Genomic DNA, 26595 nt, shown 5'->3' on the forward strand with positions numbered 1-26595 from the left:
CCCAATAGTTTTGTGCATATAAAACTATGAAAGTGTGGTTTGTGTTAACATTTTTGAGAGTCAACCGGGTGCGGTCGCCATTTTGTTAGCAAGCTAGCTTCTTTGTTAGAAGCTAAGCACGCTTTGTAATAAAAATACATTAAGAACAGAGTTGAACTCACGCAGTGTATTAATAACATGACAGCACTTGTGCAGTATTGTACACTAACCTGTAAATAAACCAAGGAAAAATGTTGCCGTAAATTTGATGTTAACTAAAAAATACGCTAACCGGGCTTCAATACAATTAAAAGGTGCCTTATGTCTTTGTCCAGCCATCCATCTTCTATGCCTCTTATCCTCCCCAGGGTTGCGGGTATGCTGGAGCCTATCCCAGCTGACTTCAGGCGAGAGGCGGGGTACACCCTGGATCGGTTGTCAGCCAATCGCAGGGCACCTTATGTCTTTGTGTCCAAAATAAATTTTCTTTTCCCCCAAACAAAAAATATAACAACACCACCACCACCACCGTCGCCTAGCATATGTTACCAATAGTGGTTTAAGATAACATCTTGAACATAAAAATGTCTATATTTTTCATAATTATGAGTTAAACTGCATACAAAGTTGTTGTTTGGCCCGAATAAGATGATTGGTCACATAGTCACCAGGTGCGCAATTAACAAAAGAAAGTAACCACGAGGTCTCATTAGTGTTAACAGCTGTGGCTTTAGGCAATCTACTGTAGATTTTCGTATTAACTCCACAAGATGGTAGTAGCTACATTTGGAGTATCATTAGTGGTCAGGATCCAACAGCTTTATCATCCTCCGTGTACGATTTGAAATTTTGGTTGCACTACTCAACTGTTGGTGTTACACTTGCCATATTGTTGCATACAATGAACTCATCAGCAGTATTAATGCTTATTGTTCCCAAAGGGGGCCGCACGGTGGCCTAGTGGTTAGCATGTTGGCCACACAGTCAGGAGATCGGTTTGAATCTCCGTTGGGCATCTCTGTGTGGAGTTTGCATGTGCGTTTCCTCCCACACGTTTCCTCCCAAATTGTCCATAGGTATGAATGGGAGTGCCCTGCGATTGGCTGGTGACCTACCTAGCTCGAAGTCAGCTGGGATAGGCTCCAGCATACCCGTGACCAAAGTAAGGGTAAGCGGCATAGAAGATGGATGTTTCCCAAAGGATTGCAGTCTATTTGTGGTAGGTTGCAGGGAGGAGGGTGCTGTCGCAATATGATAATTTGCATAATTGGCCCTGAACTGCAATAGATGCTGTAGGAAAGGAGTATAACATTGTCTCCTGAAGGCAAAACAAGTACTGGTGTTTTCAGATTTTTTTAAATATTTTTTTTTTATGTAACAAGACTGAGCTGCTTGGGAGTGCTTTGCGATGGGGGAAGGGCCCATCGCAGCTTGTTGAGAAAGACACATACTTTCATAAATAATTTCATAAAGGCCCTGGCTATAATTAGAACAAGGGTTGTACAATAATTATAGATCCGATATGAGGACTTATGACGTCATATCGATAAATTGGATAACTGATAGCTAACATGAGCAAATCAAGAGCTCCTTTTCTCCTACGTGTGATGTGCTATAAAACATGTTGTAAACAAACATGGTGTTAATCGTGTGGGACCTTCGCCCTACCTCAGACAGCTTGTGAGCTAGCTGCACCAAATGCTCTACAAACATTTTCGCGATGAGAGAAAAAAAAGATCACACAGACAGACTAAACCCCACCAGCCACCCAAAACACCAGCATCGCTGTCGACCAGCAAACCACTCCGACACACGGTTTGTACTTCTGAGTCGCTGCTGTTTTTGGTTTTTTTATGTTTAATTAAATGTATTGTTGTCGTCATATTATATACAACACATATACAACTCCTTAATAGTGTCATTTTTTTATATTTTAGCAATATTGGTCAAGGCAGGATTTTGGGTCCAGCTCTTGCCTTGGATGTCATAAGACTGCCGTTGTATAGACAAGAGAAATTTGACAAGGAAACTGAATATAAGGAAGGAAGATAGTGGAAGTGGGATAACCTTAAAGGTGATCTTTTGCACCACATGCTCCATGCTACATAAAGCTTTCAAAAGGAAGACTGCAGATTTTCTCAAAACTCTTGGGGATTTTTGTGTAACCAGTTGTCACAATAAAAAAAAAGTCTCTATTTGACAATAACTACAAGTCAATATTAAGCATGTCTGCTGTGACCGTTGACCCTTGTTAACGACTCCTCACATGGCCTAAAGGACACACAACACACCCCCAGAGACAAACATTGGAAATGACAATAGCGAAAGCAAGGACAAGTAGAAACGTGAATTTGATACGTCAGCTGACTCCTCTACAAGGAAAGAAGATATGTTGTTTTTCAAAACAAATGTAGTTCTTCTTCAATGACACTATTTATAATTTAATAGCCTGCAGTTTCCCTTGGCTGTCCCTGATAGCATCATGACAACTGAATGATGAAGATGCATTACATACCATCAACGGCTGATCCTTCAAACTCATCTGAAAAAACTGTAAAGAATAGAAGGAATTAGTTCACTCAGTTCAACTCTGCTCCATCACTGTAAAGTAAGACAAGTAAATCACTGATGTGGTGTGCATGAAGATACTGTATATATGGAGACCTTGAGTCTAGGTACTGATTTATGTCTGCATACAAGACTTTAATGATGTTCGTGACTATAAACACTCTCGGTGTGGTGCATATGAGGTGGACACTTCACATACACTACTGTATGTCGGCAGATGAGAAAAACATGCCAGCACACGGAGCCTGATTAGATGTTTATCAGCTGCAAGAAGCACTCACCAGTAGCGGTAGGCAGCAGCAGACACAGGAGCAACAATCGCATCATCTTCAAATACTGCTGGGGAGAGAGAGACAGACCAAGTTAAAAATATCTGCTATCATATTCAGTCCTCGATGTGTGAAAACCTGGCATTTTTGGCTTGAAGATTGAGTGTGATGGAAAGCTTCAATGATGCCTATTATTGGTCTTGTTTGGCGCTTTGGGTCCCTGGATAACGTAACCAGTCAGTGGAAAATTAAAAAGTCCCACTTGCACTGTTTATACTGATCTCGGGGAATGCACGCAAGGCTACATTGCAACTTGAAGTGCGTGCGAGGGTCAGAGAAGGAGAGCCTTATTTCCCACACTGCTCAGCAAAAAAAAGACAGAGAATTCCGTCACAGTCAGCTGTCCACAAGTGACTATTTGACATTGTCCTCTCCTTTGCGCAAACAAATGTTCTACAGACAACATTTAAACAAATTCCCTCATAAAAAAGAATGAGTAATATTATTGTTTTTCCACATAATTTGCATCAGGGAAAACAAAGTGGCTCTCAGGTGAACAAATATTTACCAGTCAACTGACACACTTGCACTGGCAGCAAGGCTTAAAGGAGAACTCTCTCACCTTCCTGGTGGAAAAGGGTCCAAAGTTAACCGTACCTTTGCACCACACAGATGTAAAAGGCAGCTGTTTTGCACACCACCAAACAAAGCCCCAGCTGTATCCAACACAATACAAGCGGGTGATATTTTTAAAATAGGAAAACATGGGAATGACCTCTCTTCCAGTGGAAGTCCCAGCTGAAGCTTTGCTGGTGGTATCAGATCATTGAGGTTTGCATGGGATCAGGAACTAATAGTCACTCATGCAAGTAATACAGAAGGAACTCTGCTGCTGACCTTTGTACCCAGTGTTCATTGTTAGCTATACCCATTGTGTTTGGTTTCCTCTGCTCTTGATGACTGTGGAAAGAACTAATGTAACCCGCATCACATTTATCACACATCTGCAGACGGCAGCTCCAAGTCCTTGCTCATTTTACAGGAATAAGATTCTAATGAGGACTTGGTGAATTGAAATGAAAAAATAAGAGACAAACAGAACAATTCTTTAAACACATTTTGTTGAAAAATTCTTCTACTGCCATGGATGCTGGCATCTGCAAAATTAAATTTGTCTCCCCTGCAGGACCACACAGTAATGAATGCAGAACACATCAAGATTATGGGCTAAATTAGAACAGTATCACAAACTATTAGCTTGGCCATACTGGAAAATAAAGACGTTAATCACACAACAGATGTCGATTGGGGAGGGTGTGTAGTGGGGGCTGGTTGCGGTCTCTGGAATAGCTACGGGAGCTTTCCAAATGCAAACAACCTAAGATGCTGCAAATAAAACCTGCCTCCAAATTACTTTTCTGAGTCGCTTTGCCTGAAATAATAAGCTGGTCCAATTTAGGGAGTATTTATCAAGGCAGTCCACCGCCTTTGTATCTAAATGGCTTCTGATGCCTGCAGCATTTTCAAACTGGGTAATCCATTCATTTGGAGGGTGACTGAATTTCCTCTTTAATATAGGACTGAATTAAAAACACCTAAAACAACCACTATCTTTCCTATAAAGAAGGAATACCAGCTGCCTTCCGGACAGATTCAAAGACCACCGTGGCTAAATCTACAAATCATAAAACTTGGGACCAGTGCTGAAAAACAAAAAATAGAGAAGGTTGCACATTTTCCATAAATACATTTTGTTTTTATTCTTGTATATAAGGATTTACCAAATTTGGGGTAAAACATTATAAGGTATTTTATAGCTCATCGAGCTGGCACACCATTTCTTGGTAACAAGGCTATTTACTGTGGCTGACAAGTGTGAGGTAATGTGTTGTCGTTATGGAAACAGCTTTATAAGCCAAAGTTTTTTTTGCCCAAAAATGTTTGGCCTTTGCTGATGACATTGCAAATTTGATGCATAGGTGAGTACCGTCCAATGTGCTGTCTGACTAAAATGTATTCATTTTCAGAAGCAATAGACTGTTTTACAACAAGGTATTTCATAAAACATCACCTCAGGTGACCATGATTAGACACCAGAAACATAAATCAATGTATAAATCACATATCACTGTATAGACTTGCTTCAGCGCTGTGAACAGTGTTTGACAACAGATTTGCATGTCATTTCTGTCTTTTTCGGGCACTCTACTTTTATGGTTCTTATCATAAATTCTCATCTCTTGTGTTCTTTATCATTAATATAAATGTATATGCCAATATCATGGCAAGAAATGACGCATTTTTGCATGTTTGGCACCTGCAAACAATTCTAACTTGGATCTTAAGCCTAAAAAGTTTGGGAAAACCTGCTCTCAATAATCTGACAAGTTCAGATAACAGGTTTATTATGTGACCCAGTTTGGAAAAACGTGCACGTGAAGGGAAATAAAGTTAGACAAAGGGTTTTTGTTATCGTCTCACACTGATAACAGGGCTGTGTTTTATTATTTGTTGACACCCTTGATAAAAAACTCCTAATGAGGGTTCATATCGGAATGGTTGGATAATAGAGCTCAGAAAACTAAACTTAAAGTGCTAAGAGAACAAAAAGTGCGTGCAAAGCATTCATTGTCATTGCCTTAGATCACTTAATAGTAAATAAAATAAAGTATGCTTGAAAAATGCTTATTATTCAAGTCTGTAAACAATTTGATGCAATAGTATTAATGAGTCACTCTGACCATAACATTGACAACATTTTCACTATCTAATGTGATCGAACCAAAATATTAGAAACGGCTCTCAGTAAGAATCAATACATTTCTTCACCAACCGCGATAATAAAGATTGTTAAATTAATACGTTTTAGACAGAGCATTATTATCTTAAGGCTGAATTCTTGATACAGCTCTTGTAATGAATCACATTACATTGTTTCTATTGATGGGGCTTTTTTTTTTTTTCCAAAAAGAAAGAAGAAAAAAACTCACATTTCTTCAGTTGATGCCATGCATGTCAGTGAACCGTCCCTCATCAAGGAACTGAGCACTACTCATGTGGGTTGTTGAGCCACTATGAGGATATGGTGTTTCGGACAATGACAGCCTTATACACGTACATCCTGTATTGCCCCCTTTGCATCCTCCATGCATGTGTGTGTGTGTGTGTGTGTGTGTGTGTGTGTGTGTGTGTGTGTGTGCATGCCTGCAGATGTACTCAGAACACTCACCAGGATGTATGAAAACACATCATACAATAGGTGTACCGTAATGGCTGCATTTGAGATGAAAACATCAGCAACTGGGACGTGCAGGTCTCAGCTCAGATTTACTTTTACATTATCTGATGGAGACAAAGCTCCAGTGCTCTGTTTTCTTCACAACTGTATCACAAAGGCTCAAACAAGGTTTTTGAAAATCAGGCCCTATCTAAAATCAAAAATGCCTCGTCATGTACCTGACAACATGTTAAACGTAGACAGTACTCGAGCGGACAGATTTGCCAAAGAGAAAATGTTGACATTTATCTGAAGACAATTAGCAAAAAATAACAATACAATGCTAGCTCAAAAGTCAAAAGCCCCAATGGCCGTACAATTTGGAATTCCACCAAAATGTCCCCACCAAATAAGTTCAGAAACAAAAAATTCCATGCCAGCCAGAGACAATTTGAAGGATGAAGACTGTGACATCATAGTTCACCCTACGTGAGCTTGCTCCCGAATCATGAGGTACTATTTTCAATGTCATTAAAGGGTCGAGGGTTTGATTGATTTTTAAGTTTCACAGTGGATAATCTGTGCTGTGCTGTCCCTCTTCAGCTCCAAACTACACTACAGTCAACCAAAACGACATGAGAACACCACCAGGGGTTAGCATGCTACCGATAGTGCTTTTAAAAAACAGGTTGAATAAATAATTGTGTATATTTGTCTCAATTTGAAGTTAAACCTTGTAAATATTTTCGGCCCAAAATAAGACAAATGTTTTGTTTCTCATAATTGTGCAACTTTTAAAAAACTACATTTTTTCTTTAATATTTAAACTCTATGCTACTAAAATGACATTCATTTTTCTCATAATATTACAAGTTTATTCTCGCAAAATTGCACCTTTTTTTCTCATTAAAATACTAAATTTTTCCCTTAATATTTTGACTTTATTCTCGTAAAATTACAGCTGTTTTTTGTATTTCTGCTGTTGTCTGTTTTTTTTTCCAGTTTTCCAAATATTTAAACTTCTTGTAAATGTTCTTCTCTTAATTCTGACTTTAATTTTAACTTTTTTTTAATTTTAACTTATTTTAACTTTATTCTTATAACATTATTACTTTTCCCCCCCAACCTTATTTTCCAAAAATTACAACTTTATTTTGTTTTGTTTGTCATATTACAACTTTGAAAATATATTGTCTGTTTTCTTTAATATTTTAACTTTTAATATTTTTCCCTGTGACGTTATTCTCTAGTAAAATTATGACCTTTTCTCTTTAGATTACAACTTTTTTTTTTCTTTGATTTTACTATTTACTATTTTTTTTTGTATTATATTTTTAGAATGTGCCACAGGCCAATAAAAAACTAGCCGCCGGTCATTTTTGAAAAGACAACCCCTTCAGTACCGCCATTTTAGACGATTTTGACTGATCTTTAATGACCCACAGAATATTATGTTCTATGGCTATATAAACATGGCACCTACCAAAAGAAAGATTAGACTCCCATCTTTCATCATAAAAAAAAGTCTGTTTCTACCTTTTTCCGTTCTTTAGTAATCAGCAGTAGAACATAGGTAGGTTTCAGGAAAATATCAGTTCCCGACAAGAAAAGGGAGGAAAAACAGCTTTTTATGAAAAGATACATTTCAAGCATAACTTTCACTGACACAATTTTTTTTTTGCCTTTGTGACAGCTCAAATATCTAAACAACTATACCACAACATAAACAACACAAAAAGGGCTTTTTTTTTTTTACATTAAAATAAAAATGTATTAACAAATATAACACCATGAACTATTTACAATTTCCACATTCGGAATGAAAGTATGTGTGTGCATGTTTGTGCGTGTGAGTGTGCGTGTGCATGCATTAAAATTTCCTTACAATGCGTAACCTTCTGCACGCTATACTCCACGCTCTTCGACTTCCTCCATCCTGTCATGCGTGATTTTTCTATTTACAAGATCGCTGCCGAGCTCTTATCAAATGCACTTCTGCCATGTAGTGGTCGTTTTTATGGCTTAAAAATACTTTACAGCCACATGCATTAGACGGGAGTTGCGTCATCACCTATTTGGCCTCTGGTGCAAAAAAACATAACAGACTTATAAATACGTGTTTGGGATGGAGTGCTCAGGTTTATAAAAACGTATAATTACGTCATCAAATGAGTTAATATTACAGAGGTTCTCTTATTTTTACACTTGCCTGGCTGCTCCGAAAGTTTAAAATGAGAGTTAAAAATGCGTCTCTGGTTAAGTCGTTTATGATGGTGAAAGTTTGACTCTGGAACAGATAGTTTCTATTCTTCTATTATTTCTAATAGAAGAATAGAAGAATAGAAGAATTCAAACAAATTGATCGAATTGCGTGTGCTGTGTTTTGGGGCTCAATAGTGGAAAACACTTTTAAAGAATCCCTGGCTGTGGATTTTGATAAAAGATCAACACAGAATACAACTTTGTCCATAGCAACCCGCTAAAAAAATTCCACCAAAATTATATGAAAATGTATGATGTAATCTTGAAAGCAGACAAATAAAACAAAACAACAGAATAACTTCCACGCTGTCCGAGGTACAGCTAAAAAAAAACCCAATTACACAGGGATTAAGTGGCCCTTTCTGACCTCTGACACTAATATCAAACTGCTATTGCCTCTACCGATCTGGTGTAGCACAAAAACAAGATATTTTAGCCTACAGCACAAAATGTGTTGAATGTGTTACATAGAGCACCGTGAATGGGTCAAATACATTTGTAATACAAGAAAACACATTCAAATACAGGTTTACTGCATGACAGCAGGACAAACAACGCTGCAAAATACCAGCAGTAGTAATATTTGTATACAGTATTACATACCAACAGAGAGGGAGAGGTGAACTAGATGAAGTGCATCCTTGTGCCTCTGTGCTGTCATGAAAACTGACACACTCCCCACAGCTGGAGCCAATTTCATTGCAAGAATCTGCTACTTCATGAGTCAAAGTTTGCTTTCACCTACTAGGAGGATTTACAAAGCAGCCTCAATCTGCAGCTACTGGCAATGCGTCGATTAGTGGAAAATAGCACACCGCTTAAACTCGGCTGTTTCCTGCCTTTACTGCGAATACGACGCCACAACTTCCGGTGAAGTTCCTCAATCAACACTGAATGATTTTCATTTCACTTTCAGGTTAACTAAAACGTAAAACACCAAATGTTGGTGGAAATTACAAGGTACTTTTTCAAAACCACAGCTTTCGTGTCATTACGTGTCATTACGTCTCCTGTTAGAGTGATGTTAACGGGATTTTAAACCTAATCCTAATGACAGCCAGCCGGTGTCGTCACGTCTCGCGATAACTGGAGAAGTTTATAATAAGGTGCACTAATTGACATAAATTAGCGTCTTGCTAACAGTGTGTCGTCTGCCCAACAATGGCGCTAGCATAAAATTCCCGTTAAAACAAATCAATGTACTGTAATTTTGTTGTTCCAGTGCAAGATGATGCAGTTTGTTCTCCTGCTTCAGGTCTCCCTGGTGGGCCTCGGTAAGTGTGTGTGTGTGCGTGTGTGAGACATATGGCTGTCGTTTGTTGTCTCAGCGCTATAATTAACCCAGACAAAAAGGTCATTTAAGCAGCCGTAAGTGATTGATATGGTACCCCAGCTAACACATAACGAAAAAAGAGTTAGTTTATGGTTCTCCAGTGTCAGAACCAAACGAAGGAAGAACTTTGTGAAAGTGTAAGTTAAGTAGCTTGAATCATTTAATGTGTTGCTATATAATATATTAATGAGCTATACCAACATTTATTGCTCATTATAGCTCATTGAGCTATACAAAGGCATACCATTTTTAACATAACATACTTTTTTGTATGCTGGACTCATGTACTGTTTTAATCATCTCTTGTGACTTTAATGGAAATGTTGCAATACAGTCCAGTGTTCCTAATTTACCTGGCGACCTATATGCGTAATAAGCTTATCTTTGCCATAACTGCATGCAATATTTGCATTTATGTTTTTATTCCCTCACTTAAAACAATGTTCAAGTCTGGAGAATTCATTATGCTCCCACACAACTTATTTGTCCATATTTGAATGACTGGCGTGTGCCTGTGTGCCCAAGCCCTTGGCGCTACCAAAGCTAATGTGTTTTAGTGTCAGTAATTCAGGGCTTGACAACTATCACACTGGGTTTTTCCTAATGGATACAGTTACATGAAATAAATATTGAACAAGAAAAGTGAAGCATATTTAAGCACCTGGTATTACGAGGTGTGAACTTTATCATTTCACCCATATTTTAACATTTGCTACTCCAAACAATGAAAGCAGACATGCATGATATCCTTTACCACATTTAAAATCCAGGTCGGTTTCTTGTTTCAACGTGCCACTAATTTCTCAGCCATATATTGTAAGCAAATTGTCTTACCACTATTCCAAGCTAGTGAATCAATGTCTCATCAGAGTATTTATAATTGTATACTTGCATTTAAGTTTGCAGTAGGTCAGGAGTAACTCCTATGCAATGCTGCTATGTTGTTGCTCCACACCAAGATCCTTGTTATCATGGAAACTGCTGGAATTGTTCTGCACGTTAAGACAGGTGTACCCAGTCAGGAACAAGGAACATGTACTTCATTGGTTGCTGAGCTTGTTGAAACCCGACACCGTGCGTCTTATCTCCGTTAGCATGCTGGGAAACCTGTATTGCTCTGCACACAAGATGTTACCAGCATTTTGAAAGTGTGTAGTTTGACAGTTGTAAATCAAACTGTCACAATTGTCTCACCTACTCATCTTAGCCATTGTGCACACCTTCCAGTTTTTCAAATTTATATGCAGTATGCTGAATTGTGTTCTCCTCCTCAGGTTTCTCAGTGGCCAGTCCAGGTCGGGATTTTCTCATGAGGTTTCCACCTCATAATGATCCCAAAGCAAATGCTCGCCATCAAGTAACCATCACAGCCACTAGCATTTGGACTTCAGTCACAGTGAAGGTTCTGCAAAGTGACTTCACACGACACATCTCTCTTGCTGCCAGCCAATCAGAAACTGTTAACCTGCCTTTATCTGTGGGCACAGCCAGTGCTCATTCCTCCTTGCTCCTCAGTGTGACATCTGTACAGCCTGTTACAGTTCTTGCCTCATTCTGCACCCAGACCGGATGTGAGCATAGCCTCCTCCATGATGTGTCATCCTGGGGTGCCAACTATTATCCAGTTACTCCAAACTTCCCCAGTCAGATGGCTGTCAGTGAAATGGTGGTCACCAGCTCGGATCAAGAGACATCAGTGGACATTTTCCTCTCAGGGGAAGTGGTCTTTAATGGAGATTCATACCGCAATGGAAGTGTCCTTAATTTGCATTTAGGGGCGTTTGAGAGCCTCTACCTCCAAAGTAATTTCAGCCTTTGTGGCTCGGAGCTTTACTCACAAGAACCTGTTGGGGTCATAGTTGGTTTTACCTGCTTTGACCATACAGTAGGAGAATGCCTGTATGGATTTGCTGAACTTAAACCAGTCTCCAGTTGGAGTTTTGAATATTTTGTTCCCCGTGTTGTAAATGCTGGAATCAGCCCCAGCCTCCTGTTGGCTATGACTAAAATTAACGCTGATCTGGATGTCATCACTAGAAGTGGGAAGAAAAACTTGTCTTTACGTGGCGGTGTTATGAAGACCATCCCAGTTGTCGCATCAGATAATGTTTACATATTGAGTGATGTCCCACTTCAGCTTATTTACTTCAGACATGACATTGAGCAGCGTGCTTCAACTCTCACAGCACTGCTCTCTGTGGAAGATATCTGCCACAGTGGACCCATGTTTGATGCAGAGGATATTAGTTCACATCCAGATGACACGTCTAATATAAAGCATATTAAGGCTGTCGTTGAACTTTCCCATGAGCACGCCTTTACTCCAACAATGGCAAACAATGAGTCCAGTTCTACTTATGTAGATGTGGGACACTATCTGAACACTATGAACAAAGAGTTGTATCCATCAGTATGTGAAAAAAGTGAGTTTTTATTTTGTTTGTTTCATAGTTTGACTGTATGGATAGATTTGCTTACATCCTGTTTTTTCTGCCTTTCCAGATAAATCGTGTGATTTGCACTGTGGCCGCAAACAAAAGTGCTTCATAAAAAATGGAAATCCATCCTGTTCTTCCAAAACTAAGATATGCTCTGCGTGGGGTGATTCATATTATCGCACCTTTGATGGAACATTTTTTGTCCTCCTTGGAAACTGTAACTACACCTTAGTTCAAACCACCTGTGCAGGGTTAAATACGTCTTCTCCACTGCAGGTTAATATAGCCAGAGCATATTTAAATGGTGCCATTGTCTCCAGCATCCACAGCGTGGAAATAAAAATCAAAGGATTTAATATATCCATGTTTAAAGGAGAGCGAAATCAAATTAGGGTAAGAACACAAGTCACATTTAAGTTGTAAAGCACAATTTGAGCATCTGTATTTACTCATTGCCCCCCTTTTAATTTTATAGGTTAATGGACATAGAAGGTACCTGCCTCTCACTTTCGGTGATGGTTACCTGAAAATATATCCAAGTGGTCTCGGTGTTGTTCTGGACACTTCATTTGGCATGACTCTGCAGTATGACTGGCTTCATAATTTCCAGGTTGAAGTAAGCCCAGAACTGCATGGAGTTCTGTGTGGGCTTTGTGGAAGTGCCAGTGACAGCCTTGCAGATGGCATCATTGCCTCTAATGGGCCTACAGATCCCAGAGCTGTGGATCTTACCCTCCCCTGGGTTTTGGACAGCAACGCAGGCTCATGTATGGAAGACTGTGGACGCGGCCCATGTCCAGTGTGTAGCCAAAGTACAATTCGGTCTTACCCAGGCATTAAAGATGGCTCCCCTGAGAACAAATGCACTTTACTGAAGAGGACTGATGGACCCTTTAGTGACTGTCACTTATATATTGATCCTCAGCCTTTTGTTCTTAGTTGTGTGAACAACCAGTGTCTCGGCGAAGGAACTGCTTCGATGTGTAAGGTCTTAATGGCCTATGCCAAAATCTGCCAAAGGGCCGGTGGCAGGATTCAAAACTGGAGATCAATTGCCAAGTGCCGTAAGTTAGAAATTATGCTGTCATTTGTTAAAATGGGTTACTAATATACGTTTTTTTAAATTTTTTTTACAGATCTGGCTTGTCCTGAAAATAGCCATTATGAGGCGTGTGGTTCTGCCTGCCAGCCAACATGCGCTAATCCAGAGGCCCAACGTATCTGCTCCCTACCATGTGTGGAATCATGCCAGTGCAACAGGGGATATCTGCTAAGTGATGGCAAGTGTGTCTCGCCTAGTAAGTGTGGTTGTGTCCACAATGGCTCTTACCATCTCCCTATGAAGACCTTCTGGTTGGACAAACAGTGTCATGAGAAATGTGTTTGCCAGCCTCACTCCAAGACTGTTATGTGCACTCAGTCTCACTGCCAGACCGGCAAAGTCTGCAAGGTGATAAATGGACTCTCTGGCTGCCACGCAGATGGACCTGGTCTGTGTATAGCAAAAGGAGATTCTCACTATACCACCTTTGATGGCCGCAAGTTTGACGTTCACGGAAACTGCAGTTATTTACTCACATCTCACTGTCCCACCTGGGGAGACCTGCAAGACTTCAGGGTTGAGGTTCAGAACCATATTAGTCAGACTGCCAATTTTTCCTTTCGACGTGTGAAATTGTCAGTTGCTGGTTATTCCATTGAGGTGTCAAATGAATGGAGTAACAAGATCATGGTAAGTTAATTGTACACAGTACATTTTTGTGTTTTTTGCAGTAAATGGAATGTAATTTGTGTACCCCTGTCAGGTGAATGGTCTGCTCCTGAATCTACCATCTGTTTTGAGCCGAGGCAAAGTAATGCTGTATCTGAAAGGCCAATCCAAGCGTATAGAGACAGACTTTGGTGTTGTTGTAACGTACAGCTCAGACACCCTAACTGTGACAATGCCCAGGGTTTTCTCTGGTAATTTATGTGGACTGTGTGGGAACTTCAATGAAAATTCTGAGGATGACTTGGTACCAGATGATACATTTGATATAGTTCAAGCTGTGAGGCAATGGCGAACAAGCCATGAACATGAATGTTTGGATGCCCCCATTAACACCTCAGGCTGCAGTCAACAAGAGCAGGCTCTTTATCAGGGCAAGGATTTCTGTGGCAGGTTATTGGATCCTGAGGGGGCATTCCAGAGCTGCCACAACATGGTGGATCCCCAAGACTTCTATGATAACTGTGTTTATGACCTTTGCAATGGGAATCAGATGGCCTTGTGCCAGATCCTGTCCAGCTATGTTGCAGTATGTCAAGAAGTGGGAACTTTAGTTGATAAATGGCGGGGGTCCAACTTCTGTTGTAAGTAATCAAATAGTGCCTGTTTTATTCTAAATGTTTAAATCTCCAACTTAAAATGATTTAAATTTGTTTACTGATCTTCTTTTCCTCAGCAATCACCTGCCCACCTAACAGTGAATACCACCTCTGTTCCAGTCACAAGTCTGCTTGTGTACAAATCCCAAGTCCTCTTTCAGAGGGCTGCAAGGAGGGTTGTTTTTGCAAGCCTGGGTTTTTCCACAGTGGTGGGGAATGTGTAGCAAACTCTGAATGTGGCTGCAGTCATAATGGGGTTTACCACAAAATTCATGAAAACTTCCACCCTGATGAAAACTGCCTTCAGTCCTGCCTGTGTGTGGGCCGCAATGAAGTGCAATGTACAAACCATACGTGCACAGCTGGAACCAAATGTGCCATCAAACATGGCCTGCGGGCATGCCATGCCTCACAATTGAAATGTACAGTCATGGGTGAAAGGCACGTCCAGACTTTTCATGGACATCTCTTTGATGTGAACATAGGAAGTTGGTCATATCTCCTTTTCCAGCTTTGTGATGATCCTGGACTTTCTGCTGTTATCCAGCAAGGCCAACTAGACCTCAGAGTTTATGGCATGATCCTAATATTGACCAGGAAGCATTTGGAGAAAGTAAAGGTAAGTGGCTTCAAATTGAGATTTGCATATGTGCCTTGATAATGAATATGCTGTTTCTTGCAGATTAATGGTGTTCTAATGACCCTTCCTGTTCATATAAATGGCGTAGCAGTACTGCTCTCTGGCTCACTGACCCGTGTCGTTTGCCCTGACATTGGGGTTGTGGTCATCTATGGAGGACCTAATCTGATACAAATAACTATTCTAGCGACTCATAAAAGACTTTGTGGCTTGTGTGGAAATGCTGCTACAGATGACCAAGGAAGTCTGATGTCGGATCAGTCCAAAACGCCATCTTCCTGGTGCCTTTCACCTGCAACACATTGCACTGTTGAATGTCATAACTGTTCTCAATGCAACTCTACCAAGGAATTTGCCTCAGATAGCCTCTGTGGCATGCTTCTGGCTCCTGAAGGGTCGTTTGGTGGATGCCATTCTACTGTGGACCCGATGCCATTTTTCCAGAACTGTGTGAATGACCTGTGCAGGTCTAATAACGATGAATTGCTATGTGATAGCTTGAGACTTTACACGTTTGCCTGCCAGGATGCAGGAGCTGAGATCAAACCTTGGAGGGGAGATAAATGTGGTGAGTTTTATTACCCATTTCTTTTGCTGCTGTTAAATCATTCAGATCTGCTGTATATACTGAATTGTACTAGATTAATGCTTTTCTTGCGCTCTCCCTCTCCCCTACACAGCACTTTCATGCCCTAAGCACTCCTACTACAATATATGTGTTGGTGCATGTTCTGAGTCCTGTGCTGTTTTATCTGATGTACCCTGTCCATGGCCCTGCTATGAAGGATGTCAATGTGACTCAGGATACAAGCAGAGTGGAAGTAACTGTGTCAGACCCGAGCAATGTGGCTGTTTTTTTGGTGGGCAGTACCATAAGGCAAGTGAACAATGTTGGTCTTTTTTTCTTTTTATAAATCATTGCAGATAAACTTAACCCTTTAAGCGCCAAAGGTGCAAAATTGTGACAAACATTGCTGAATTGAACAAGCCATTTCTGCAAATGTGGTGCCTCATGTAGTTAATACTGGGGATGAGCCGGATACTCGTTTTAGAAGAGTATCCATTACGGATAATGCATTTCTGCCGAGTGCAAGCAAGCAACGAGTACATCTCATCATCCGTAATCGTGATGAAGGAAAATCCTTATTGGGTAATTGCAGTATGTATTCACTCTTCACGCTTTGTGATTGGCCAGTCACACACAGCGACCACCCCTCCCGAGAGACACGCTATACCTAGAGCTCTTTCACATACAGACCCAATACAGTGACTCTGCTTGCTTGGTTAGACTGTAGCTCATGTAGTCTTTTGCTCTATTTCGGTTTGTATGATATTTAAAGATAGTTGGTAGACTTGTTTTTGTTACGTACGCGGTGCATTTGGCAAGACCGAGCTGTAAATGGCTTGTGTTGTTTGTCACTGGTGGTATACCGATTTAAGCCCACCCATTTCTGGTTAAACCACGCCCATTTTTGGTTTATGCCCCACTCGCACTGCACAGATACATATACTGTACAGACTTTTGATGGTTAAACATATACAGATAGCGGTGTACTCGCTCATCCCTAGGTAATACTTTACACCAGGGGATGGCAGACATCTGTAAACTTCAATCCCAGCAACATTTGTGGGAGTTTCTATGCAGAGTTTAAATTTTCCACTTTGAAGCCCCTCGTGAGTGCGTTCAGCGCGTCTGCTCGCCGTGACAGTCCACACACAGCATACTTGAGCCGATGCTTTGCTAAACCGTGTTTGGGGTAGCAGGAGGGGACATGATGGGTTGTCCAAACACCACTAATAGTGAGTCACCATCTGCGGGTGACTCCTCGGCAAAATGTACACTGTTAATAGATATGACCTGGATGAATGTGAATATTCACAGCCATAATAGCAAGATATTTTATATCTACGTAATGGCGGTACAGGCAGCGGTGGTGGTCAAGATTCTGCTGTCGATGATGGCTGGGTTTGCTTGAGAAATGAGGAAGAGTATCACAAGTGGATCAGATCATCATTTGAGTTGGTATTGTGGAGACAGATCTGACAAATTCTGGCCCTGGTTATGTCATATGTACATTTACTCCCATCACAAACTTTGGGTCATACTAAGTTTTCTAATTTACAGTATGCCTTTTACCTTTTAAGAATTTAAGCTACAACCTTTTTGAAATTGTAATGTCAGAACTGAAAACTATGGCGCCTAAAGGGTTAAAGCATGCAGCCTAATTTTAATTTTTGTGTTGAAAAAGTGGCATGCGACTGTCGTGCATTTGATCTTGCATGCACACAAGTCATTTAGTCTTGGTCAAAGTTGCATTTTCCCCACCTTCTGAACAAGTGCTGAAAATCTTGAGCCTTTTTTAATCCTGATTTTTCTTGTTCATTGAGGCAACACGCATCCCACAGAAACTCGCACATCTCTCCTCTCCACCTCTCAATAGGTTGGAGAACTGCTGTGGAATGAAGGCTGCTCGAAGCGGTGTAACTGCTGTTACACTGCCACTCTGTGTTGCGAACCAGCCTCTTGCCCCAAGGGGCAGAGCTGCGTCCTTAATGAAACCTGGCACTGTGCAGAGAAAAGTAAGCTCAGCCTCATCCTTTTACTTGGTTGGTTGACATTCCACAACTGTTCTGTCAGCATCTCTGCCACACTAGTCTTATGGACTGAAGTTTCAACTCATTGTCACTCTCAATTTACTGTTTCTGTGCAGTGTTTTTTTGACAGTTGACTACTCTTCCTGTTGAACTAGTCGGTGTACAAAAGTACACCTGTCTGCCTTGAGGCTTCAGTATGATTAATCTGCAATACAATATTAGACTGAAATATTCTGAAATATAAACTCCCCACACCCCCTCTCTTAGATTTGTCCTGCCCAATGAATAGCCATTATGAGTCCTGTGGGACAGCCTGCCCTGCAACCTGTAAAGCCAATTTCAATTCATCCTGCACTCTGGCTTGTGTGGAGGGATGTCAGTGTGACCCTGGATTTGTTCTGGACGGCGATACCTGTGTCCACCCATCTCAGTGTGGCTGTACTTACAATGGACATAGTTACCACCACAATGAGACCTTTTGGGGTGATGATTCATGCACTCGACAGTGTGTGTGTGACCCCTACACCCACCAAGTGGATTGCCATGTGGCTTATTGTGACCCTGAAGAATACTGTGATGTTCAGGATGGAGTCGGACGTTGTGTGAAGCATGACTTTCAGATGTGCATCTACACTGGTCATCGCATACTTACCTTTGACCAACGTGGCTATAATTTCTTTGGCACCTGCCAGTATCAGTTATTAGGAATCTGTGAACAAAGGCAAGGTCTTGATGTCTTCCAAGTGAACGTGCAGTCAGATGGGCATCTTCAGTCAACACAAAATGTCTTAGTTGCCATAAATGGTCAGCTTCTGACGATAGACAGTAAAAATCCAGACAACATAAAGGTAAGTCCTGATTGTGTGTGTGTGTGTGTGTGTGTGTGTGTGTGTGTGTGTGTGTGTGCCTGCCTTACATTTAAGGAATAAACTTTTGTATGAGTATGTTGACCTTTTTTAAAATTCACTTTTGGCACCCCCTTCAGGTTAATGGCACAAAGAGGAACCTGCCATTTTACCCCACCAACACTGCATTGGTATTTTCATTAGGGCTGCACACTTACATCTTCTCAGCATCTGGCTTTGCCTTGAGTATCAGCAAAGAAGGGACTGTCGTCATTGAGCTCTCTAGTAAATATGCTAATGCTACTTGTGGTATGTGCGGTAACTTCAACTCTGACCCTGCTGATGATCTCACAGTAAATGGCACACAAGAGCATCTCACTCCTGAGCAATTTGGGAAAGCTTGGAGAAGTGGACAGAACCACTGGTGTGTAGAAGGCTGTCTCGGTGGAAGCTGTCCAAATTGTTCATCTGAGGCTTTGGGCCGCTTCTCTGACGCTAAGGCTTGTGGGAAGATTCTGGAAGTTAATGGACCATTCAGAGACTGTCATAGCAAAGTGGACCCCTCCAGCTTTTACAAGAACTGCGTCAGTGACCTGTGTCTTTATGGAGATGTGCAGCCTGCAGTGTGTCACTCCCTGGCAGACTATGCTGATGTCTGCCTTTATCACAAGGCTCTAGTTTATGCCTGGAGGAGCCCTGAATTTTGCTGTGAGTATGAAACTGCTCAGCACTTGTGTTGCAACCGAATGTAATGCTGATGTTAACAGTATTGATGCTCAAAATTTTGAGAATCATCCATTTGTGTGATTAGGGGCCAAAATTCTCTCCCGTGCTAGATGGTATTGTTTAATTCATCACACAAGCTGACCTTTTGACATCTTTCCTCACTATCGCCATAGATGAATCCTGTCCCTCCAGCACCATCTACAGCATGAGTACCGCCCCAATTCACATTTGCATTGGTTGGTACAACTACACATTGGAGCTATTTTCAAATATAGGGGAGAACTGCCTCTGTGAGGCAGGTTTAGTCCACAGTGGAAGTGGCTGTGTGCATCCAAACAACTGTGGCTGCTTGCACTATGGAGAATACTTCACACCGGGGGAGGTGGTGTCTACATGTGACCAAAGGTGTTTATGTCATCCCGGGGGAAATTTGACTTGTGTTGATGTGTCATGTAGCGAGGAGGAAGAGTGTAAGCTTGTTGAAGGCGTTCAAGGTTGCCACCCCAAAGCTAAAATGGCCTACTGCTCCATTAATGGATCACAGTATACCACGTTTGATGGACGTGGATTTGAATTTCATGGTTCATGTAACTATACTCTAGTAAAAACGTGCTCTCTGAAGGGCCTTGATGTGGAGCCACTTTTCATAACTGTGCGTGGTAACGGTGCAGGCAAACGCCTCCATCTGCAAGTCAGTAACATTACTTTTAAGATATCAACTGCTTATCCCGGCAAAATCCAAGTAAGTAATGATTCTATTAAACTTTTATTCACTATCTGGATAATTGTATTGACCTGATTGATGGCTATTTTTTTTTCTTTTTAGGTTAATGGACTTGATGACAACTTCACATTCTCACAGAACAATGTGACAGTGCTTCAGAAAAATAAATGGACAACAATAAAGATTGCACACTCTGTAGAGATTATTTCTGGCCTGCCTAACCACATAGAGGTCAAGCTCCTGAATAATTATCACCAGACGACATGTGGTCTCTGTGGGAACTACAATGATGATCCCTCAGATGACATGCAGTTACCCAATGGCACCGCTGTCTCTAATCCCAATGTATTTGGAACTGGATGGAAATTGTCTGACTCTGAATCATCATGCAGAGACACATGTGACAGTACTTGCCAACAGTGTCTATCCCCTGTGCCAGAGTATTCATCGGACCTGTACTGTGGAGTTGTCAATCAATCAAGCGGACCCTTTTCCCTTTGTCACCCTCTAATATCTCCACAGAAATACTATTCGCTTTGCATGAATAACCTTTGTGTTGCACAAGGCCAAAAACGGGCTTTGTGTGATGCACTAGAGGTATATGAGGCAGCATGCAAAGTGGCTGGAGTCAGTGTTGACCCCTGGAGGAACAGCACAGGCTGTGGTAAGTCTTAACAACTGCTCGATCATTCCGAAGACGGTCCTAGTTTTGTTAACCGAGGCTTATGTGTTCTTTTTGTCTAGCTTCAAAATGTCCCCAATTCAGCCATTTCAGACGGTGTGCAAATGTTTGCTCCTCCTTGTGTCCTGGGATAAGTCATGCTGTGCAGTGTCCCACACAGTGTGAGGAAGGATGTGAGTGTGAAGCTCAGCACCTTTTTGATGGCCATGCATGTGTGCCAGCTGAGCAGTGTGGCTGCATGCACGATGGGAGGAGAATTAAGGTCATAGTTAAAACAGACTGAGAAACTGTTGATTCACGCCAGAAAAGTTCTGTCGCAATGATTTTATCTAATTGCAGGTTTCTGAAAGCAAACTTCTACAAAACTGCACTGTTAACTGCACCTGTGGGCCTCCCCTTGTTTGTGAGGAGCACAAGTGTCCCCCACTTTACAGTTGTATAGTTTTACATGGAATGGCTGGCTGCCACAAAGACGGTGAGCTATTACTGGAATGTCCGTTCTTGCTGCTGCATGGCATCTATCGCTAGTTCTTAAAACAATTTGTGTTAATCAGAGCAAGACCTCGATCCCTGTGAGGGGAAATGTGACAGGTCTGAGAGTTGCTACCTGAGCAAAGGTGAAGTTGTTTGTGAGAGCCGCCCGGGTCGGTGCTGGACATGGGGAAGTCAGCACTACCGCACCTTTGATGGCTTCAACTACGATGTGGATGGTACCTGCACATATCTGCTTTTGGGCAGCAAAGGTGACTCCTCTGGAGCTCCACCTTTCAGCGTGTCCAAGAAGACCACTTGCCAAGAAGCGTCCCCCATGCAGTTGGTGACTATACAAGTGTATGGGTTCATCATAAAGCTTGCCGACGAGGACAGTGTACATGTAAGTTTCTGAATTGTAAACCAGTGCTGGCTAACTTTCTTCATGTGACTAAGTCTCCTTTTCCAGGTTAATGGTGAAGTAAATTATATTCCAATTACTCTTCTTCGGGGAAAGATTGACATTTCAAACAAGGATGGAAAAGCTCTACTAAAGACTGACTTTGGGTTGCATGTATTGTTTGACTGGAACACCACTATTTTCATCACACTAAACCCACAGTACAAAGGTATTGTCTACGGGCTTTGTGGTAATTTTAACGATGATCCACAAGATGACTATACAGCAAATGTACCTGGTTCCCCTCCTGTCAACTCCACGCTTGTGGAGTTGGCCCAGGTCTATCGCCTTTTTGATGGCAATCATAAGTGTTGTACCGGTTGTAAACAGAAACTGGATATTGCTACATTTCTGGAGGATATGGCCGATGTAGAGGTTTCCAGTGAAAGTCACTGTGCTGATCTCCTATATCCAACTGGTCAATATGCATGGTGTCACAGTCTTGTCAACCCAGACCCTTTTCATGGAAGTTGTGTAGGACTTGTGCCTAAAGTGGGAGCTAAAGCTGCTGTTGACCAGACTACGTCGTCTTATTCCTTGGTTTGTAAAGAGCTTAATGAGGACTTCCTCGTTGGAGTGCCAGTTTGTAAGTATACTTGAGTGGCAAACATGTTAATTGGGTGTAACATTATAATTTGTGGTAACAATGTTTTTCAGCTGTTCGCTGTCCACCAAACAGCCACTATAAGACCTGTGGATCAGCCTGTCCAATAACCTGTGAACATGGAGAGAGATTCTGTATTCAGGCTTGTGTTAAAGGCTGCTTCTGTAACCCGGGTTTCATCGCAAGTCCAGAGGGTTGTGTGCCACCTAAGCAGTGTGGCTGCACAGACTCCAGAGGCAAATACCACAGTCTAAACTCTGCTTTCTGGGTCCCAGATGATTGTGGACAACTCTGCACCTGTAGACCAGGAGGGATGCACTGCAGCCCATCCCAGTGTCCAAAAGGAATGTCCTGCAACCAACTAACCCACAAGCGGGTGTGTCAACCTGACAAACCGCTGAATTGTAGCGTTGTCACTGGGTTGCACTTTACATCCTTTGATGGACATCGTTTTGACTTTAGGGACAGTTGTGCATATACATTAGTTCAGACAAAAGCCACCCTAAATGGACCTGAACCATTCAGTATCACCATCTCTAATGCAAGTTGCCACAACAAGTTTTCTCATTGTCTAACTTTAACACTCTCCGTCTACGGTTTGGAAATAGTAGTTGGTAAAGAAGACCCTGGAAAAGTTCTGGTGAATACTTTATTTTCCAATACATTTTCATTACTTTCATTACTTGAACAACCAACCATCAATTACCAACATTTTTTTTTTCCCCTCTCCCTTAGGTTGATGGGCTGCAAAAACTCTTACCATACTCTCACCAAACAGGACATTTCAATGCCTACCGTACACCTTCATCTGTCATTGTTCATCTTGATATGGGCTTACAAGTGGTGGTTTATAAAACTGGCACTGTGGTGGTTGTACTTCCTAGCAATTATGCCTCTTATGTTCATGGACTTTGTGGGAATGCCAACTCCAACCCCTATGATGACGAAATTATGCCTGATGACGAAGAGGCCCAAAATATGCTTGAGTTCGCTCACAGTTGGAGGTTGGGCGGACCGATGGCTTGTAGGTCAAGCTGCACTTCCAGAGTGAAGAACTGCCCGGTAGATGCACGGAAAATTTTTGAAGGCAGTGATTTTTGTGGTGTACTTGTGAATGAACTTGGGCCTTTTGCAGAGTGTGCTTTAGTTTTGAATCCAAAGCCATACTTCCTCAACTGTGTAGAGGATGCCTGTTCTTATGGAGGACATAACCTGGCTCTCTGCAGTTCCATTACATCTTATGCTGCTGCCTGCCAAGCAGCTCAGTTGCCTGTCAGGCAGTGGAGGAGTGACACTTTCTGTGGTGAGTGTTTTTTTTTTTTTTTGATAAACTGTTTTGGTAAATGCAAAAAAGATAATGTTGAAAACCAAATAAGCACACGAAGGAATTTACTTCGTATTCTGTACTGATTTGGTTTTGGGGCTTGTTTTACTGCTGGCAAGCATGATAGTACTTTTTGGCTCTTTTGCTGACTTGGACATTTGGCAGTTTTTAAGTTTATGCTGACAACCTTTTATGACCATGTGCAGCTTTATGCAGTCATTTAAAAACTAACCATTGTGTGCAACATAAATTAAGACTTAAAGATCTTTACCATGAATTTTGTTTGCTGGACTAATCAAGCCATGTCTATCTTCTCCACCCTTCTCCATAGGTATGACATGCCCCATGAATAGCCACTATGAACTGTGTGGCCCTCGATGCCCTGTTGTGTGTGCTGGACTTTCCTCATTGACAAGCTGCACTGGTGTTTGTGAGGAGGGCTGCCAGTGTGACCCTGGCTACATCCTGAGTGATGGTCATTGTGTACTGGTGGCAGACTGTGGTTGCTTAAACGAGGGACAATACCATCCAGCTGGTTACTTTTACGACGGGAAAAGCTGTCAGATTTGTCACTGTTATGAAAGAAAATTGTCTTGCACCCCTTCTCCATGCAGGCCCAGAAATGGCCTCACATCACTCGCTGACCTTTTTCATCAGCAACCCAGGCAGTATGGGGTATGTGAAGTGTTTGCAGGCGTTGGCTATGTGACCTTTGATGGTTTGGTCATACCTCACTATGGAAACTGCACCTATTTAGTGTCTGACCGTTCTCCTAAAGCGCTGTACGGTCACACTGTGTTGCTTAGCTTTGAGAAGACGATTAGTGACTCAGGTTTTGTTTTAAGAAAACTGGTATTCATTTTTAATTCAGTGAAAATGACCATCGATCCAGAGACTCCATGGATAATACAAGTAAGTTCTATACTCTGAGCTGTGGATGTAAATGAATGAGAATTTATTTTTTTTGTTTCCCCCTTCCCAGGTGAATGGTGAAGACCAAAGTGTGCCTTACAACAATGGTTTACTTCAAGCTTATGAAGACGGTGATAGGTTGACAATCACCACTGTTGCTGGAGTGAAACTTGAGCTCTCATCCTCAAAGTATCTCAGGCTAAGCATACCACAGAATGATGATACAGCTTCAGGGTTATGTGGAAATTTCAATGGGGACAAATCTGATGACATGGAACTACGAACTGGTAATCTTGCCCAAAGTGTAGCAGAGTTTTTACATAGCTGGTCTGTTGGACAAAGTTGCAATGAAATTTCTCAAGAAGACTATGGTCCGTGCAAATTGTCTTCGAATGCCACATTAGTGTGTGATGTCCTCTTGACCCCAAGCATTGAATTTAGTCACTGCTTGAGCAGGGGAGTTGAAGCCCATGTTTACAGAGATGTCTGCCTCAAAGCCATTTGTGGTGGGTCAGCCTATATGGAAGCTGTATGTTTAGCGCTGGAAGCATACACTGCAGCCTGCCAGGCCAAGGGAATAACTGTAGGATCCTGGAGAGAGAACACCCCCTGCTGTGAGTATTTTTTTATTTTTATTTTTTTTTTGGTCTGTTTTATAGCAGAATATGACCCAGTCTCATGTCTACCATTAGCTTACAAGTGTCCGGATCGCAGCAGCCCAAGTCAGTGTGTTGACTCTGCTTCCAACTCGTGTCCTGCCCTGCTGCAGCCTGGGTCCTCAGCAAGTGGCTGTTCTGGAGGCTGCCAGTGCCTGAATGGAAATGTGTTCGATGGAGGCAAATGTGTACCAGTCAGCCAGTGTGGATGTATGGTCCATGGTAGATATGTCAAGGTAATGTATAAGCTGAAGGGTTTTCAAAGTGTGGCACAGAGAGCCCTCCCTCAAATTATACTAGTATTATTATAGAAGATCCTAAAATAGGGGCCTCCGCTCTAATTGACACTGTTTATGTAAGATTGAGTTATACCTCATTGCATTCTAGATAGATCCAAGAATAAAAGCACTCATGATCAGAAATTGCTAGAAGTGAGGAAGTTCCACCTACCACTGCAATTGCAGAATGGAAAACACCCATACATTTTTTTTGTTTTTTTTTTAAATAAAGACCAGATAAACCTGACCTTAAATTGCCGGTTACGCTCTGCAGTTGAGTAAATGGCTTTATGCAAATTGTGTAAAAATGCGTTCCTTAAATACCTACTGAATTCACAAAATTTCACTTTTTTAAAAGGTGGAGGAGCAGCTGTACACTGACAATTGCACCCAGAGATGCTGGTGCCACCCACTAGGTGGCGCCCTGTGTGAGAATGCTGCCTGCAGCCCCGGACAGATATGTGCTCTGAGGAATGGTTCCTGGGGCTGTCAAGTGAAACAGGAAGTCTGTCAACTCAAAGACAGCCTGCAGGTCTCCACTTTCAATGGGCAGCAGCTGAGCTTGGCACCCAAAACACCTTACAGGTTGATGGGCCTTTGCGATGAGGCGGGTCAAAATTGGTTCAGCTTGATCTCTTACTATGGACCCTGTGATGGCGGCAGCACCAGGCTTGTTACAGTGTTCCAGATCCTCCTATTGGGATTCTCAGTTACGATCCAAGATGGCATAGTGAAGGTGATGGTTTGTTGCAGATTGAGGACTTTTTTTTTTTTTAACCATAATTCTTAATGGGTCCACTGTCCACATTACAGGTGAATGGACATGTTGTGCCCCTTCCTCACAGTTTACCTTTAGGGGTGTCCCTGTCCTATGACATGACCCAGGACAAGTCAGAGGTGGCAGTGATCCTGAAGAGAGACTTTGGGTTGGAGGCTGAGTTGGAAATGGAAATTGGTGTTACTATGGTCACACTCAAAGCATCCCCCTGGTACACCGGAAAATTATGTGGCGTCTGTGGAAACCTCAATGACCCCCACTCGCATAAGTCACTCAAGACTTGGGTTCTTTCAGACTTTCGAGGCTGGTATGTGGACCTCTTCTATACAATATGTATACAGTCATTTTTTTTTTTTATTTTTACCCCCCAACACTTTCTTTTCTTTCCACAGCTTCACTCGAGCAATCGGTCATCTCCGTAACAATATACTATAATGTTGAAATGCATATTAAAACATCTTTTACAA

The 26595-nt window shown here is 41.7% G+C and overlaps 2 protein-coding genes across 12 annotated transcripts in view; one reads left to right on the plus strand and one right to left on the minus strand.

Moving 5' to 3' along the window:
• Nucleotides 1-10630, minus strand: part of si:dkey-262k9.2 (uncharacterized) — a 19012-nt gene extending 8382 nt beyond the window's left edge. The window contains exons 1-3 of one of the 7 annotated variants that reach the window (XM_054781587.1): nucleotides 10521-10630; nucleotides 2829-2883; nucleotides 2495-2530 (exon numbers count right to left, since the gene is read on the minus strand). In XM_054781587.1, coding sequence (XP_054637562.1) covers nucleotides 2495-2530; nucleotides 2829-2874 — 82 coding nt within the window. In that variant the 5' untranslated portion in view covers nucleotides 2875-2883; nucleotides 10521-10630. Of the gene's footprint in view, nucleotides 1-2494; nucleotides 2531-2828; nucleotides 2887-5806; nucleotides 6007-8898; nucleotides 10389-10462; nucleotides 10479-10520 lie in introns of those variants that run through there. The other 6 variants (XM_054781590.1, XM_054781593.1, XM_054781592.1 and 3 more) reach the window with 6 other exon arrangements.
• LOC129184984 (IgGFc-binding protein) lies at nucleotides 9396-26595 on the plus strand. 5 transcript variants are annotated; one of them, XM_054781579.1, is made up of 27 exons: nucleotides 9396-9569; nucleotides 10903-12051; nucleotides 12131-12459; nucleotides 12542-13130; nucleotides 13203-13798; nucleotides 13872-14418; nucleotides 14511-15052; nucleotides 15116-15641; nucleotides 15754-15950; nucleotides 17515-17653; nucleotides 17936-18516; nucleotides 18654-18798; nucleotides 18868-19221; nucleotides 19413-19981; nucleotides 20066-20627; nucleotides 20708-20907; nucleotides 20985-21120; nucleotides 21200-21519; nucleotides 21586-22162; nucleotides 22234-22820; nucleotides 22916-23483; nucleotides 23836-24416; nucleotides 24487-25030; nucleotides 25109-25308; nucleotides 25709-26086; nucleotides 26164-26435; nucleotides 26521-26595. In XM_054781579.1, the coding sequence occupies exons 1-27, from the start codon at nucleotides 9524-9526 to the stop codon at nucleotides 26561-26563; spliced, it is 11277 nt and encodes a 3758-aa protein (XP_054637554.1). In that variant the 5' UTR covers nucleotides 9396-9523; the 3' UTR covers nucleotides 26564-26595. The 5 variants fall into 5 exon arrangements, with proteins under 5 accessions (XP_054637554.1, XP_054637553.1, XP_054637558.1 ...); XM_054781578.1 differs by having other exon boundaries at nucleotides 18654-19221; XM_054781582.1 differs by lacking the exon at nucleotides 9396-9569 and adding an exon at nucleotides 9659-9765 and having other exon boundaries at nucleotides 18654-19221.

This window comes from Dunckerocampus dactyliophorus, chromosome 7 (assembly GCF_027744805.1).
Source record: "Dunckerocampus dactyliophorus isolate RoL2022-P2 chromosome 7, RoL_Ddac_1.1, whole genome shotgun sequence".
Classification (NCBI taxonomy): Eukaryota; Metazoa; Chordata; class Actinopteri; order Syngnathiformes; family Syngnathidae; genus Dunckerocampus; species Dunckerocampus dactyliophorus.